The sequence below is a fragment of the Sorghum bicolor genome, chromosome 1 (assembly GCF_000003195.3).
Source record: "Sorghum bicolor cultivar BTx623 chromosome 1, Sorghum_bicolor_NCBIv3, whole genome shotgun sequence".
Classification (NCBI taxonomy): domain Eukaryota; kingdom Viridiplantae; phylum Streptophyta; class Magnoliopsida; order Poales; family Poaceae; genus Sorghum; species Sorghum bicolor.
In genome coordinates this window covers 22,840,943-22,853,956 of record NC_012870.2, presented here as the reverse complement: position 1 = coordinate 22,853,956, position 13,014 = coordinate 22,840,943, and the positions used below count along the sequence as shown (strand labels likewise).

Sequence of the window (13,014 nt, the reverse complement as noted above, 5' to 3'; positions counted from 1 at the left end):
GTGCTAATCTCAAGTGTCATCCCGGACGCTTCGTCAGATAAGCGAACATACTCTATGTCAAAAAGAAGGTGCTAATCTCAAGTGTCATCCCTGATTGTTGTAATCGTTTTGGACGATTTGTCACGGGAGTAATGAAGTCGCCAGTTAAAAAAGAGCATGATTTCCTCAGCCGATATACGGCACATTATCCATGAAAAGGCACGTGCATACGAGTATACCAAGCCACCAAGGGCCTCGTGAAAGGCGTCCTCTGTTGGTGGGCCGCCACGCGCCCGCGTCGGCAGCCGTGAAAAGCTGCCACCACACGCCTATCGGTATACCTGGGCATGCAGCCCGAGCCCGTTAGCACGGCCCAAAGCCCGTCACTTTGGCCCGGCCCAAGCACGGCACGGCCCGAAGTTCATTGGGCCCGGGCTGGCACGGCACGGGGGTGCAGGCCGTGCTTGGGCCGCACTTCAGGCCCGCAGGCCGGCACGGCCCGGCCCGCCAAATAATGGCAGGCCCGATACCGGCCCGCTCCCCCACCAGGCCGGCCGGCACCAGCAGCCAGGCCGCCAGCCCAGTAGGGCGCGCCGCGCGCCTCCCTGGCTTCCACTCCCCCCGACCCCGACCCCCCTCCATATAAAATTCCGCCCGGCCGGCCCCCGCGGCGCGCCTCACTCAGTCTCCCCACCCGAAACCCTAACCCTAATCCCCACCGCAGCCGCAGCCGCGCCGCCGTCGCTCGTCCTCACTCACCACCGCAGCCGCGCCGCCGTCGCTCATCGACCGTCGGTCGTCGGCCGTCGCCCTCGCACTCGCAGTCACCAGTCGCAGCGCAGGCGCAGCCTCGCACACACTCTCTCTCAGATCGGATCCGAGAGGTCGGCTCCTCCTCTCGACTTCTTCGCCGCCGTCGTCCTTCGATCTGGTGACATCGCCGTCGCCGTCGGCTCTCTGCCTCTCTCCCTGAGTTCCCTGCTCCCTGCCTCCCTCTCCCTATCTCTCTCCCTTCTTTCTCTATCCTGTCCATGAGCATGTGAGTCCGCCTCCCCGTCTCCGTTCCGTAGTCGCTCGTCGTCCTTCTTAATCTCGTCTTCTCCGGCGCCGGGCTCCGGTTGCGCAGGTAAGATCTAACCCTAGATCTCGTCTTCTTCGTAATTTTTCTTTTCCCCCATTCTAATCTAACCCTAAATCTGTTCTTTTTGCAGGTCTGTTGCCGATGCCTCGTCGTCAACTAGCCTTGGTGGCGTAGACGGACGACGGGCTAGGGCAATGGCACCGCGGCCAAGTCGTGGCCACGCACCGTTGAGGAATGGTGCTGGAGGAGGAGGAGTACAGCCGTCCGCGGCCGAGGGCCCCTTGGCGACGACGTGCGACGAGTGGACAGGGAATGACGACTTCATCGCTGCTGGGTTGTCCCCGGAGAGGGACGATGACGGCCGTGACCCCTTTGATGTGTTTGTCGACGCATCCGGTGGCGGCGGGTCACAGCCTCCCGTGAACGACGTCGATCCCGTCGATGCGGTGGACTCCAACACCCACACCACGAGCACTGGTGTTAATGGTAATGGTGATGGTAATGCTACTCCTTCTCCTTCCTCTGGTACATGTGGTAAGCGACGGTCTAAGTGTTGGGAAACATTTGATGAGGTTTTTGAGATGATAAATGGTAATCGTGTGCGTGTTAAAGCTATCTGTAAGATTTGTAAAAAAGTTTTGAGTGGTAGATCTGCTGCTGGTACTGGCCATATTCTTAGGCACGCTAAAGGTTGCCTTGCTAAACTTGATCAGCAAAATAAGGTTCAGTCTCGACTAGCTTTTAGTTCTGATGGGGCTTTGCATAATTGGAACTATGATCCTACTGTTGCTAGAACTGAACTGTGTAGATTGATTGCTAGGCTTGATCTTCCTCTTGGTTTTGGTGACACTGATGCATTTGAAGAATACATTGTTCGTGCTCATAATCCAAGATTTGTTAGATCATCTAGAAGAACCACCACTAGAGATCTAGATAAGTTATTTGCTGAACGTCGTGCTATGATTAGGAACTGTGTGCATGCTTCATCATCTGTTGCTTTGACTTCTGACATATGGTCTGGTAATGCTAAGGAGGATTACATATGTGTTGTTGCTCACTATGTAAATTCTAACTGGGAGTTGCAAAAGAAGATTATAGGTCTTAGGTTGATTGAAGTTAAGCATAATGGTGAAAACATTTCTGCTGCCATTGCATCTGTGGTTGAGGAATATGGCTTGATTGATAAGATCTTTTCTATCACTTTAGATAATGCATCTTCCAATGCTAAGGCAATGGAAACTTTGACACCCATGTTTGCTGGTTATCTTGGTCCTGACCCTGCACCTGATGATGATGATCCTATTAATAGATCTTACAGTCTTGTGCATCAACGTTGTGCTTGTCACATTATTAATTTGATAGTTAAATCTGCACTAAAAAGAATCAAACCTTATATAGAGGACTTTAGAACTGCAATTAATTTCTTGAACTCCTCTAATCAAAGAGTTGCTATGTTTAAGAACTACTGTGAAGCTAAAGGTATGAGGCCTAGAAAATTTGGCTTAGACATGGATGTTAGATGGAATGCTACTTATCTCATGCTTAAACATTTGGTTCCTTATCGTGAAGTATTTTCTGTGTTCATAAATTCAAATTATGGTAGTGCCCTGTTGTCTCAAGCTCATTGGCATGTGGCTGAGAAAATATTGGAGTTCCTGGAACTCTTTTATGACTGTACTGTTACACTATCTGGTGTTTATTATCCTACCAGTCCTCTTGTTCTGCACCATGTTCTGGAGATTGCAACTCATTTACATGCTTGTGAAAGAGATCTTAATCTGAGAGCCTTTGTGTTTCCTATGCAAAGTAAGTTTCTTAAGTATTGGAAGGACATTCCTATGTTATATTCATTTGCATTCATTCTTGACCCTAGAGCTAAGCTCAGAGGTATGCAAAGGGTCCTCCATTTACTTCATGAATGTAGTGGTACTGATTACACTGTTTACTATGCTGATGTGAAAACTGAGTTGCATAAATTGTTTGAGAAATATTTGAGAAAGTATGGTGCATCCTCTAATCAAAGAGTTGCTGGTCCTACCCCAGTCACTGGTAAGAGAAAACAGGCTTGGGGGAGAATTTTTGGAGGATCAGATCTACCTGGTCCTTCATCTGCCTGTTCTTCTTCTCAATCTACTGCTTCTGAACTTGCAAGCTATTTGGACAGCGACTGCATAACTTCTTATGAGGATGGTTTTGACATTATCCTATGGTGGCGTGATCACAAACTAACCTATCCCATCCTGGCTATTATGGCCAGAGATATCATGTCAGTTCCTGTTTCCACCTGTTCTTCAGAGTCTTGTTTCAGTTTATCTGGAAGGATCCTAGAAGAACGACGCCGAAGCTTGAAACCCGAACATGTGGAGATGCTAACCTTGTTGAAGGACTGGGAGCTAGGAGAGAAGAGGGAACAACATCAAGCTGCTGATAACAAGGAAATCGAAGATGCCTTTGAGAATTTGTTCCTGGATGAACCTGAAGTTGCAGATGAGGGTACTGGTGGCTGAGGGGTGGTCATTTCATTTGTTTGCTGGGAGTGTTGGTGCTTTTGTGTGAGTTGAGAGTGGTAGTGACCCTCACTCACTTAGTTTTCATTTGAACATTTGAACAATGGTCTGTAATATTGTTAAGACAGTAAGACTTAAGACATTTAGAGCTGGCTGCACTCTTTTTTCCTGCCTAGGGTTTCTCACAAGGGTGAGTTTTACCTAGGTAGGTTTTTAATGAGGCAGCATTGCACCAAACAGCTCATTTTGATATTTACATCTGTCAACTATCATCTGTGTTTGAATCTGTTATCTAAGTTTCTAACTGATGATTGATGAATATGAATATGTTTGAAATCTGATTTTAAATATGTATTTATTGAGATGTTAACTTTCAACGGGCTATGGGCTGGCCCGGCCCTCTATTTTTACCGTGCCTGTCGGGCCAGCCCGGTACGCAAAACGGCCCGCCGTGCCGTGCCTGGGCCGAAGGTCAGGCACGCAGGCCGGTAAGGCACGGCCCGCAGGGCACGACGTGCCCCCTCGGCCCGTTAAGTAACGTGCCGTGCCGGCCCGTTGTCGTGCCGTGCCGGGCCGGGCCGGCCCGTTGCCCAGGTATACCTATCGGACACCACCACTGCCGCTAAAGCAAAGCAGGCGGCGGTTTTGGCCGGCCCCGTCCAACCCTTCACAGTAACAACGAGAGAAACCAGACGCATTCGCGCCCCGCCGGCGCCAGATCTCGCCGCCTCTCCATTAGCAAACCACCACCCGCCGCTTCCTCACGCAGCACAATCCCCATCCCAGAGCAAAAAAGTTCCGCTTCTATTAGATATTAGATAAGTAGGTAAAAAAAGACGCGATTGGATCACCGGGGGAGGAGGGAGGCGTGTTTAGGGGGGCGACCGAGATTAGCCGCCGTGCTCTCTGCGTCCGCCGGCAGCGTTTTGCGTGATTGATTGTGATTGCGTCCCTAATCCTCATTTATCTTTTGCTTCCTTCGCTTTGTCCCTTTCCTCCTCCTCATCATCCCCTGTGCTTGTCTCGCACGCTCTCTCGCCTTCCACAACCCCCCATCTCATCTCGTCTCGGCTCGGCGCGGCGGCTGCAATAAAATAAAATCGTGCAGGGGGGAGAGGACGTACGACGACGCGGACGCACCGTCAAAGGCTACAGGCTGCGCAATCCCTTTCTCCCTCTTATCCCCAAGGCCGCAAGGCGAGGAGAGGAGGCCCTTCTGCTGCTGCTGCTGTTCTTGTTTCCCCGCTTTCCAAGATGTCGTCCCCGAGCAAGCGCCGTGAGATGGACCTCATGAAGCTGTGAGGATCCTGGACCCCCTCGGTCTGTCTTCCAATTTTCCCTGACATGTTGTGCTTGTTTTGTTGATCTGGCCGTTCTTGCCGGCTTTCTTGGTTTCTTGGCGCCGCAGGATGATGAGCGACTACAAGGTGGAGATGGTGAACGACGGGATGCAGGAATTCTTCGTAGAATTTAAGGGGCCGACCGAAAGTAATAACCCTCGCGCCGAATCCCGGTTTCTCCTTTCTATGTCTGCCTGCCGGGCTGATGATCCACGCTCCTGTTTCTGATCTAGATGTAGTGGGGGAAGTTAGTTTCAGGAAAACTGCCAATCTCCCCTGTTGATCGTATTCAGATATTCTTGTCTGTTTAGCTTCATCCAGGATTGGTTGCTCGGTTCACCTGAAGCGTCTTTTTTTTTTTCAGTCGTAGTTTATAACAGGATTTTGCCTAATGAATTTGTACTCGATTTGGTAGGTATCTACCAAGGTGGTGTCTGGAAGGTTAGGGTAGAACTGCCTGATGCATATCCTTACAAATCCCCCTCCATTGGCTTCATCAACAAGATTTATCACCCGAATGTCGATGAGATGTGAGCATTATGGTCTTGAACTACTTCTCTTATTATTCTAAAGTTTAATTGAAGCTCATGGAACTAACATTTCTTTACCTGCTCTGTTTGGCCGCAAAATGCAGGTCTGGCTCTGTCTGTTTGGATGTCATCAACCAGACATGGAGCCCAATGTTTGGTGAGATAGTGGCTCCCTTTTCATTGTTGCTATGATCATTTACTTCTCTTATGGAATCTATAATCTGAGCTCGATCTTTTTCCACATTCCTTTTCTTTTTGCAGATCTAGTAAATGTTTTTGAAGTATTCCTTCCACAGCTTTTACTGTATCCGAATCCTTCTGATCCATTAAATGGGGAGGCTGCAGCACTGATGATGCGTGATCGTCCTGCTTATGAACAGAAAGTGAAAGGTACCGTGGTCCATTAAAATCTTCTGATTGTTTTCAGTACATAGGCTATATTTCTAAGATATTGTTTTATTGAAACATCACCTCTAGTCTGCCTGGCCATAATGTTCTACTACAGATTCATTCTTTTCTGTCATATGCATTGTAACCGTGAAATACTTATTGCAAGTGAGTACATATTTGTATGCACTATGGATGTGCCAAGTTTCAAAATCTTTTGAACTACCGAAATATGTTTTTGAATTGGTTTCCATGTTTCCACCTAGTAGATGGTTTCCACCACATCTTTTGCCTACTTATTGAGTGTAACTCACACTAGAATGTTCTCTTGCAACCAGGCTCTTCGTGCACCAAATCAATGAGGAGAGTTCTGATTTTTCCCCCCATAACTTAGCTTTCTTACATTAGTTAACAGCAAACTGAGTTCTCTTCGACCTACAATGTTCAAGTTACACTACAACACAATCAATGACTAGTAGTTGCACTTACACCTGACCTAGTTATCTAGTACCAAGGTCTCCAAAATCTAACGTTGCTTAGTTATACTATTAAAACAAGATACTACCAATTACTTAAGTTTGAGGAAACATAAGAGCACAAACAATAACAGTTATCCAGTTACTTGAATCGAACAAAGAGGGCAAGCTGCACTATCTGAACAATCTGTGCTTGCAACCTCAAACGTTCTACTAAAATTATGTCCCTTAAGATAATGCAAGTCTCCAACTTATATAATCCTATTATTTCTCTTCTACCAGTTCTACATTTCTACTAAATCCTAGACAAATTGCTTTGCTCTCAAGCCTTGTTGTGCCCGATTTCCATCTTTCTTCTCAATTCTTTGTTCTCGCATTGAAGTGGTTTGACCAAAATGAGTAAGAGGCATCACAAAATGCTAGGCCCGTTGTTGCAGATGAAACCTCCTAAAACATGTATGTACTTATATATCAATACATGCGCCTGGATTTAGAGAATCTGCTTTAACTTGGCTCTGGTTTGAATTGGTCTGGCATTATAGGTTTCTGAAGATTAAAAAAAAAAACCTTTACAGATAGCAGGAATTGAGTGGTTCTGCTTTAACCTGGCATGCCATGATAATGATTGTGAAGATAAAAATCAAACAATTTGTGGGGTGGTGTGATCTCCACAAGATGGGTGGAAATCACGATACAGGATGCATGTGTTTCTTATTTGACATCCTAGATACTGGTATATCTAGGTTCGTATGCCCCAGTAGAGATTTAGCTTCCATTAATCTCTTAAAGAGTGGCTAGGGGAGATGAATATGTGGATGCAAACTCTGATAACTTCCCTAACCAGTCCAGTCATTTACTCACATTTTCTGCCTAATCCAGTTGATGAAATCTCTGTTTGCTTGTTTGGATGCTAATATGCTATAGATACATTTTGAAACTGAAACCAAGGTTATACATCCTAACTGATGAAAAGGCTACCACTTTTTTTCACGACCGTGGCTCGACATGTTTTAGATGAAAAGGCTACCACACATGATTTATCTAATTGCTGCCAGTGGCATAGCACTATAATAGCTGCTGTTCAATATAAAGTTCACCTGCTAAGATAAGTACTGAACTTGTAATTGTTCACTTGCTTGAATTAGTTCATACTTGCACTATTTATCTGCTGACACCGATTGGGTTATTAGTAGGTAATTGATTTTTATATTCCTGATGTTATACCTTTATCTGTATATTGAAAGAGACTTCTAATGATAGGGTGGTTTGGTGCCATCAACACAGGGTTTCTTTTGTTTGATGGCACCATGCACCCAATTTCAGAACACCAATGAGGCAATAAAGCAAAATTTCTTTCAATTGCATTTTGATATTGCATATCTTCGAGCACTACTTTGTTCATCATTGGCCAAATATGTTTGTGCCATATTGATGCTAAGGTGCCAACTTGCTCTCCCATGTTTCTGCAGAGTATTGTGAAAAGTATGCCAAACCAGAGGACGCTGGCATCACTCCGGAAGACAAATCCAGCGACGAAGAGCTTAGTGAGGAGGAAGATGACTCCGGGGATGAAGCTATACTTGGCAATCCTGATCCTTAGTTTAAGTTGGAAACAGTGCAGTCAGCTCATCAATACAATGCTCATTGCAGAAATTGCAACTAAACAAAAACTGAAAAACTAAAAAAAACTCTCGATGTCATGTAAATAAGTGTACCTTGTATGTTATCCAATGTTGTTCCTTCATTCGGTTGATTGAATTTCTCACTCCCACCAGTCAGAATTTGCAGTTCTGTGCTTTGGTTTCAAGGAAAGGCAGAAACAAGTTGTGGCTTCCTGCATTGGATGTTGATGTGGACTCGATGGATGTGGATTGCTTGCCAGTTTAAGCAACTGAAGGGTATTTTGGGAATATCTATCAGGCCTCAAGCACACCGCTGTATGGTTGGCATTTTCTTTTGTGGGCACCACTTGATTAGCACTGACGCTGATGTTGATGTGGGTTGCTTGGCTTCCAACATATTAGCAAACTCTGGCCGATTAGGACTGCTCCGGCCGGGTTCGTTTTACTGCGCCAGGCCAGAAAAAAAAAAACAAAAACAAAAAAAAAACAAAACCTGGAGCCGGCGTGTATGCTACCCTGTACGGCCGCTAAGGCACTGAATACCTACCCTACACAGCGCTGGCAGGCTTGCGTGGGAGTGGTAAAACCGGGTTAACAGGCGTAAAAAAAAACTCTCCCATCTGTGTTTCCAATTTTTTCTTTTTTTAAAAAAAAAACAGGAACAGGTTCAGAAAAAACAAACAAGGTCCGGATATTATTACGGACAAATACGGATGAAAGGCCAGAAAATTAAATAATCACATAATATAATATTATTAAGTATGCGTGTAATAAGTCACATGTTGGTCTAACCTATCTTTAATAGCTAAAGGATGTTTGCTTGGGGGTGTTAAAGTTTAACAGATGCTGCAGTATTTTTATCTTATTTGCAATTATTGTTCAATCATGAACTAATTATGCTTAAAAGATTCGTCTCATAAATTACTCTCTGTCTGTATTTTTTGTTTCGTAAATAGTCTATATTTAATATTCTATGCATATGTCTAAACATTTTTCTCCAAACCAAACAGGGCCAAGGCTTCGAAAAAAATTTAAGATTTCCCGTTACATCGAAATTTGCAGCACATGTATGGAGCATTAAATATAGATAAAAAAGTAACTAAGTGTACAGTTCACTTGTAATTTGCGTGACGAATCTTTTGAGCCTAGTTAATCTATAATTAGACAATAATTATCAAATACAAACGAAAGTGCTACAATAGCTAAAACCAAAAAAATTTGCCAAAATTAAACAAGGCCTAAGATGGGAATATCTCATTAACATGCACTTGGGCCACTATACGAATTCGAATTGCAAACTGAACCGAATATGACAACCCTAGAGCCGCTTGGCCTTGCGGCCATGGTCACGGTGGTTAGCTTTCTTAGAAGATATAGAAAAGAGAAGGGATAAAGTGTGGTAACCATCATCAATAAGTCTGGGCAAATTACCCAATACCTATTACCCGTACCTAAATTACCTGGACTCGGACCCGAATTACACGAACCCGAGATACACAATCCTAAATTCAGATAGCAATTTTGATTACCCGAAATTAGTTTGGGTAATTCGGGTAATAACCCCAGTACCCGAACTATCCGAATTACCCAAACATTTGTCTCTGTCTTTGTATTTATCATGTATTGTTAGTTAAACATTAGAACTTATCAATTTATTAGAATATAGTTCTCTTTGTTTAAACAAGTGACCGTAATATATTATTCTCTACGAAATGCTATTGAAATTTTATATAAATTGCTGCTAAAATTATATATAAATTACTATTGAAATTTTGCGTAGTGTGTTGTTTTATGAAAATTCGGCTAAATCGGAAATACCCGAATCCGAATCCGATTTATCAGGTATCTGAAATTGTGGGTAGTGTTTTTTCGAAACTAAGATCGGTTAATAATTTTTATTACTCAAATTTTTAATTATCCAAATTATCCGATCCGAAAAAATCTGAACGCCCCGGCTTAATCATCAATACGGGCCAAGGGTGACATCACCGGCCTATGTAGTATGAACCGCTCATGATATAAGTTAGGGCACTCACAATGCAGACTCTATCATAGAGTCTAAAGTTATTTATTACCTCGAACAATGTGGACTTAGAGTCTAAATAAGACTTGGAGTCTTATTTTTTTTCTACCTCTTTCTTCAATAAATTGCTGCCACATCAGCAAAATACCATAAATAATATATAATTAATTGTCTTGGATTCTGTGATAGAGTCTTGCATTGTGAGTGCCCTTATCAATCCAGAGATGATGCTGCCTCCACCATTTGGGCCTCTCGGTTCGCTACCAGATCCAATGCAACCAATGGGGCCAAAACATTTTGGACCTTGGTATTTTCATGCGGAAAAAGTTCATATTACTTTCTCAACTTTCGTGAAGTTCATTTTTTCTCTCTAAACTCCAAAATCAGGTAAAATATCTCCCCCAAATTTTAATACCATTCATCTTACCTCCTTGACTCTGTTATAAGTAGTTTTGAAGGCTATTTATTTTGACTAAATCTTTAAAAAAACATATTAAATCATACAAAAATTATAAAATAGAAAATCTATTTTTTTAGACTTCACATAAGTACATCTATATAATGAATATATAATATGGTATGATTTAGTATAAATTTTTTAGTTGTAGCTTAGATCTATGCTTTTCTGTAGTTAAATAAAATAATTCATAGCTACAGTTCTATGGTCCAATTACGGTGAATTTTTTACTGTATGCTTAAACTGTATTAAAAGTTTTATACTCATAGGATTATATATAACTTAGTTATAGATTTATTTATGTTTATGTTTGTTAAATATAAATAAATCTATAACTAAGTTATACATGATCCAATGAGTATGAAACTTTTACTACAGTTCAATCATACAATAATTGGTCCACCATAAAAATTTCACCATAATTGGATCACAGAAACTACAACTATAAATTATTCCAATTAATTATAAAAAAGCATAGATCTAAAAGTATAGCAAAAAAATTGTAATAAAGCATATTATATAATATGTTCACTGTGTAGATCTACTCATATGGAGTCCAACAAAATTACATTTTCTATTTTATAATTTTTCTATAATTTACTATAATTTTTCAAAAATTTAGCCGAAATAAATAAAAAAAAGATAAAACCGCTTTCAAAACTGCTTATAACAGGCCAAAGATAGATATTTTTCCTGATTTTGAAGTTTAGGGAGAAAATGTGAACTTCGCAAAAGTTGAGGGAGATAATGTGGACTTTGTCCTTTTCATGCCACCTTTTCGAGGGCCTCTTGTTTGGTCTGGATCAGGGGGTGTCAATTTGACTAAGCTGGATCGTTGTATAAACTGATCTGTGTATTGTGTCTGTTTTACTAATTTCTTGATTGCTCTATGATATTATTGTTAATGTTAAAACCTTTGTGCAGAAATTCGATGCATCACATTTCTCCTACTTTCTTATGTTTATTTATAAAATCTGAGCTTTTCGCTTGAGGCATTATGAATGTAATCATAGAAGATTAGAGGCAATCTCGTATGTCTCAGTTTGCAATACCCATTCTACTCTTTTTTTGACAAGTCAGCGAGGGAGTCCCTGTAACACCCAAAAATTTACAACTTTTGAAATAGGAGAAAAATGATTTAATTTTGTATTTTGTGCTCATGAAAATATAGGAAAAATAATATTTTTAGTCAAATTAAAATTAATCATAGAGTGTAGCAACATTTTTGTGCACTCATGCTTATGCATTTTTATTTTGCTGAGTGGTTTTATTAAAGTTCAAAAACAATTCAAAGTGATTTTTAAGATGGTTTTGAAAATGGCTTTTGAAATTAAAAGAAAAAAAAGAAAAGAGAAAGATCCCTCCCACCAACTCGGCCTCGGCCCAAGCCAGCGTCCCGGCCCACCTGACTGTTGGAGCCCAGCTTTCCCCTCCCCTCGGCCCGTTGGCCAACTCCTGCAATCGGCCCAGCAAGTAGCGGCCCAGCTCTTTTCCTCCCCCGTGGACACGCACGCCTCCGTTTCTCCTTTCTCTCTCACTGCAGCCTGGCCCCACATGTCAGCGTCTTCCTCCCTCCTTTCCTTTCTTCTCCAGCGTGTTCGCCCCGGACTCCAACACCGAGCGGAGCTTGAGTCCGCTTCTTCCGGGATATGGTGCAGGAACTCCCAAATCAAGCCCCTATAAAGCTTTGTGGTCTCCCCGCGCACTCCCTTCCCCATCCGTAATGTTTGCGAAGCCCTAGCCATCTCTAACGCCGCCCTTCGGATCTCATCGGAGAAAAAGGAGCCGCCGTCGTGGCTCTCGCCTCCTGCTGCATCAAGGTCTTCGACAACGGTGTGCCGAGCTTCGTATTGCTTCTACGAAGGTGCCGAGCCCCTCCCCATACGCTCTACCGACCTCTACTTTTCCCTAACTGCCGCCGAACGTTGCAGAGCCCCACTCGTCCGCCGTTCCGCGTGGTCGGACCTCCCCAAGCCCTTCTCGTTTGCGATTCTGCCCTAGGTGAGCTCGCGTTAACCTCCTCTTGCTCCCTGTGCATTTAGTTCTTCAAAACGTGCCCTAAATCGCTTTAATCACCAACTCCGGTGAGTTTTTCCCTTTTCCGACCATGGCGCCACCGCGGCTGCCACTGTTCCAGCCAGCAGCTGCCCTTTCTCTCTCTCAGCTCTAATCTGGTCCGTCCAGGGAAGATCCAAGGGCTACAGTTAAAACATACCCTTTCGGGGTAAATCTTTCTAAAGAGACCCTATCCTTTTCCATATTAAAACCCGCGGTCCAAAACAGATTCCAAGAGTACGTTTTTCCCTGTTGAAAACGTAAAAGGTCTCAGGTTGGTTCAAAATACGTTTTCAGGAAATTACAAGTTTGCCACCGAATTTGTTTTGCTCATAAAATATTCGTTTTAACTCCGATTTGACCCATTCAAATTGCGTTGGATTCTTCTTTGAAAGATCTACCTATTAGTAAAATTGTTTACTCAGTTTGAAACTTTTTAATTTCGTGATCCTATTTCATTAATTACTTTTCTATATAAAATCTTAGAAAATTCATAACTTTTCCGTTTTAACTCCGATTTTCGTGATCTTTACGTTCATGTGATCGTAGCGATGCGT

General features: G+C 43.0%; 2 protein-coding genes across 2 annotated transcripts; both read left to right on the top strand.

Moving 5' to 3' along the window:
- LOC110431674 (zinc finger BED domain-containing protein RICESLEEPER 2-like) lies at positions 1,255-3,567 on the top strand. The gene has a single exon (XM_021450980.1). It carries the CDS (start codon positions 1,255-1,257, stop codon positions 3,565-3,567), a length of 2,313 nt encoding a protein of 770 aa, XP_021306655.1.
- Positions 4,405-8,074, top strand: LOC8059292 (ubiquitin-conjugating enzyme E2 4). Its single transcript, XM_002467104.2, has 6 exons — positions 4,405-4,865; positions 4,976-5,055; positions 5,323-5,437; positions 5,542-5,594; positions 5,699-5,827; positions 7,770-8,074. The coding sequence occupies exons 1-6, from the start codon at positions 4,822-4,824 to the stop codon at positions 7,898-7,900; spliced, it is 552 nt and encodes a 183-aa protein (XP_002467149.1). The 5' UTR covers positions 4,405-4,821; the 3' UTR covers positions 7,901-8,074.

Excerpts from the sequence above, each read along its gene's own strand:
- LOC8059292 (XM_002467104.2), top strand. The coding sequence starts at position 4,822 with ATGTCGTCCCCGAGCAAGCGCCGTGAGATGGACCTCATGAAGCT. Across the intron at positions 5,438-5,541 it reads CACCCGAATGTCGATGAGAT|GTCTGGCTCTGTCTGTTTGG; the intron begins GTGAGCATTATG and ends CGCAAAATGCAG. Across the intron at positions 5,595-5,698 it reads GACATGGAGCCCAATGTTTG|ATCTAGTAAATGTTTTTGAA; the intron begins GTGAGATAGTGG and ends TTCTTTTTGCAG.
- LOC110431674 (XM_021450980.1), top strand. The coding sequence starts at position 1,255 with ATGGCACCGCGGCCAAGTCGTGGCCACGCACCGTTGAGGAATGGTGCT.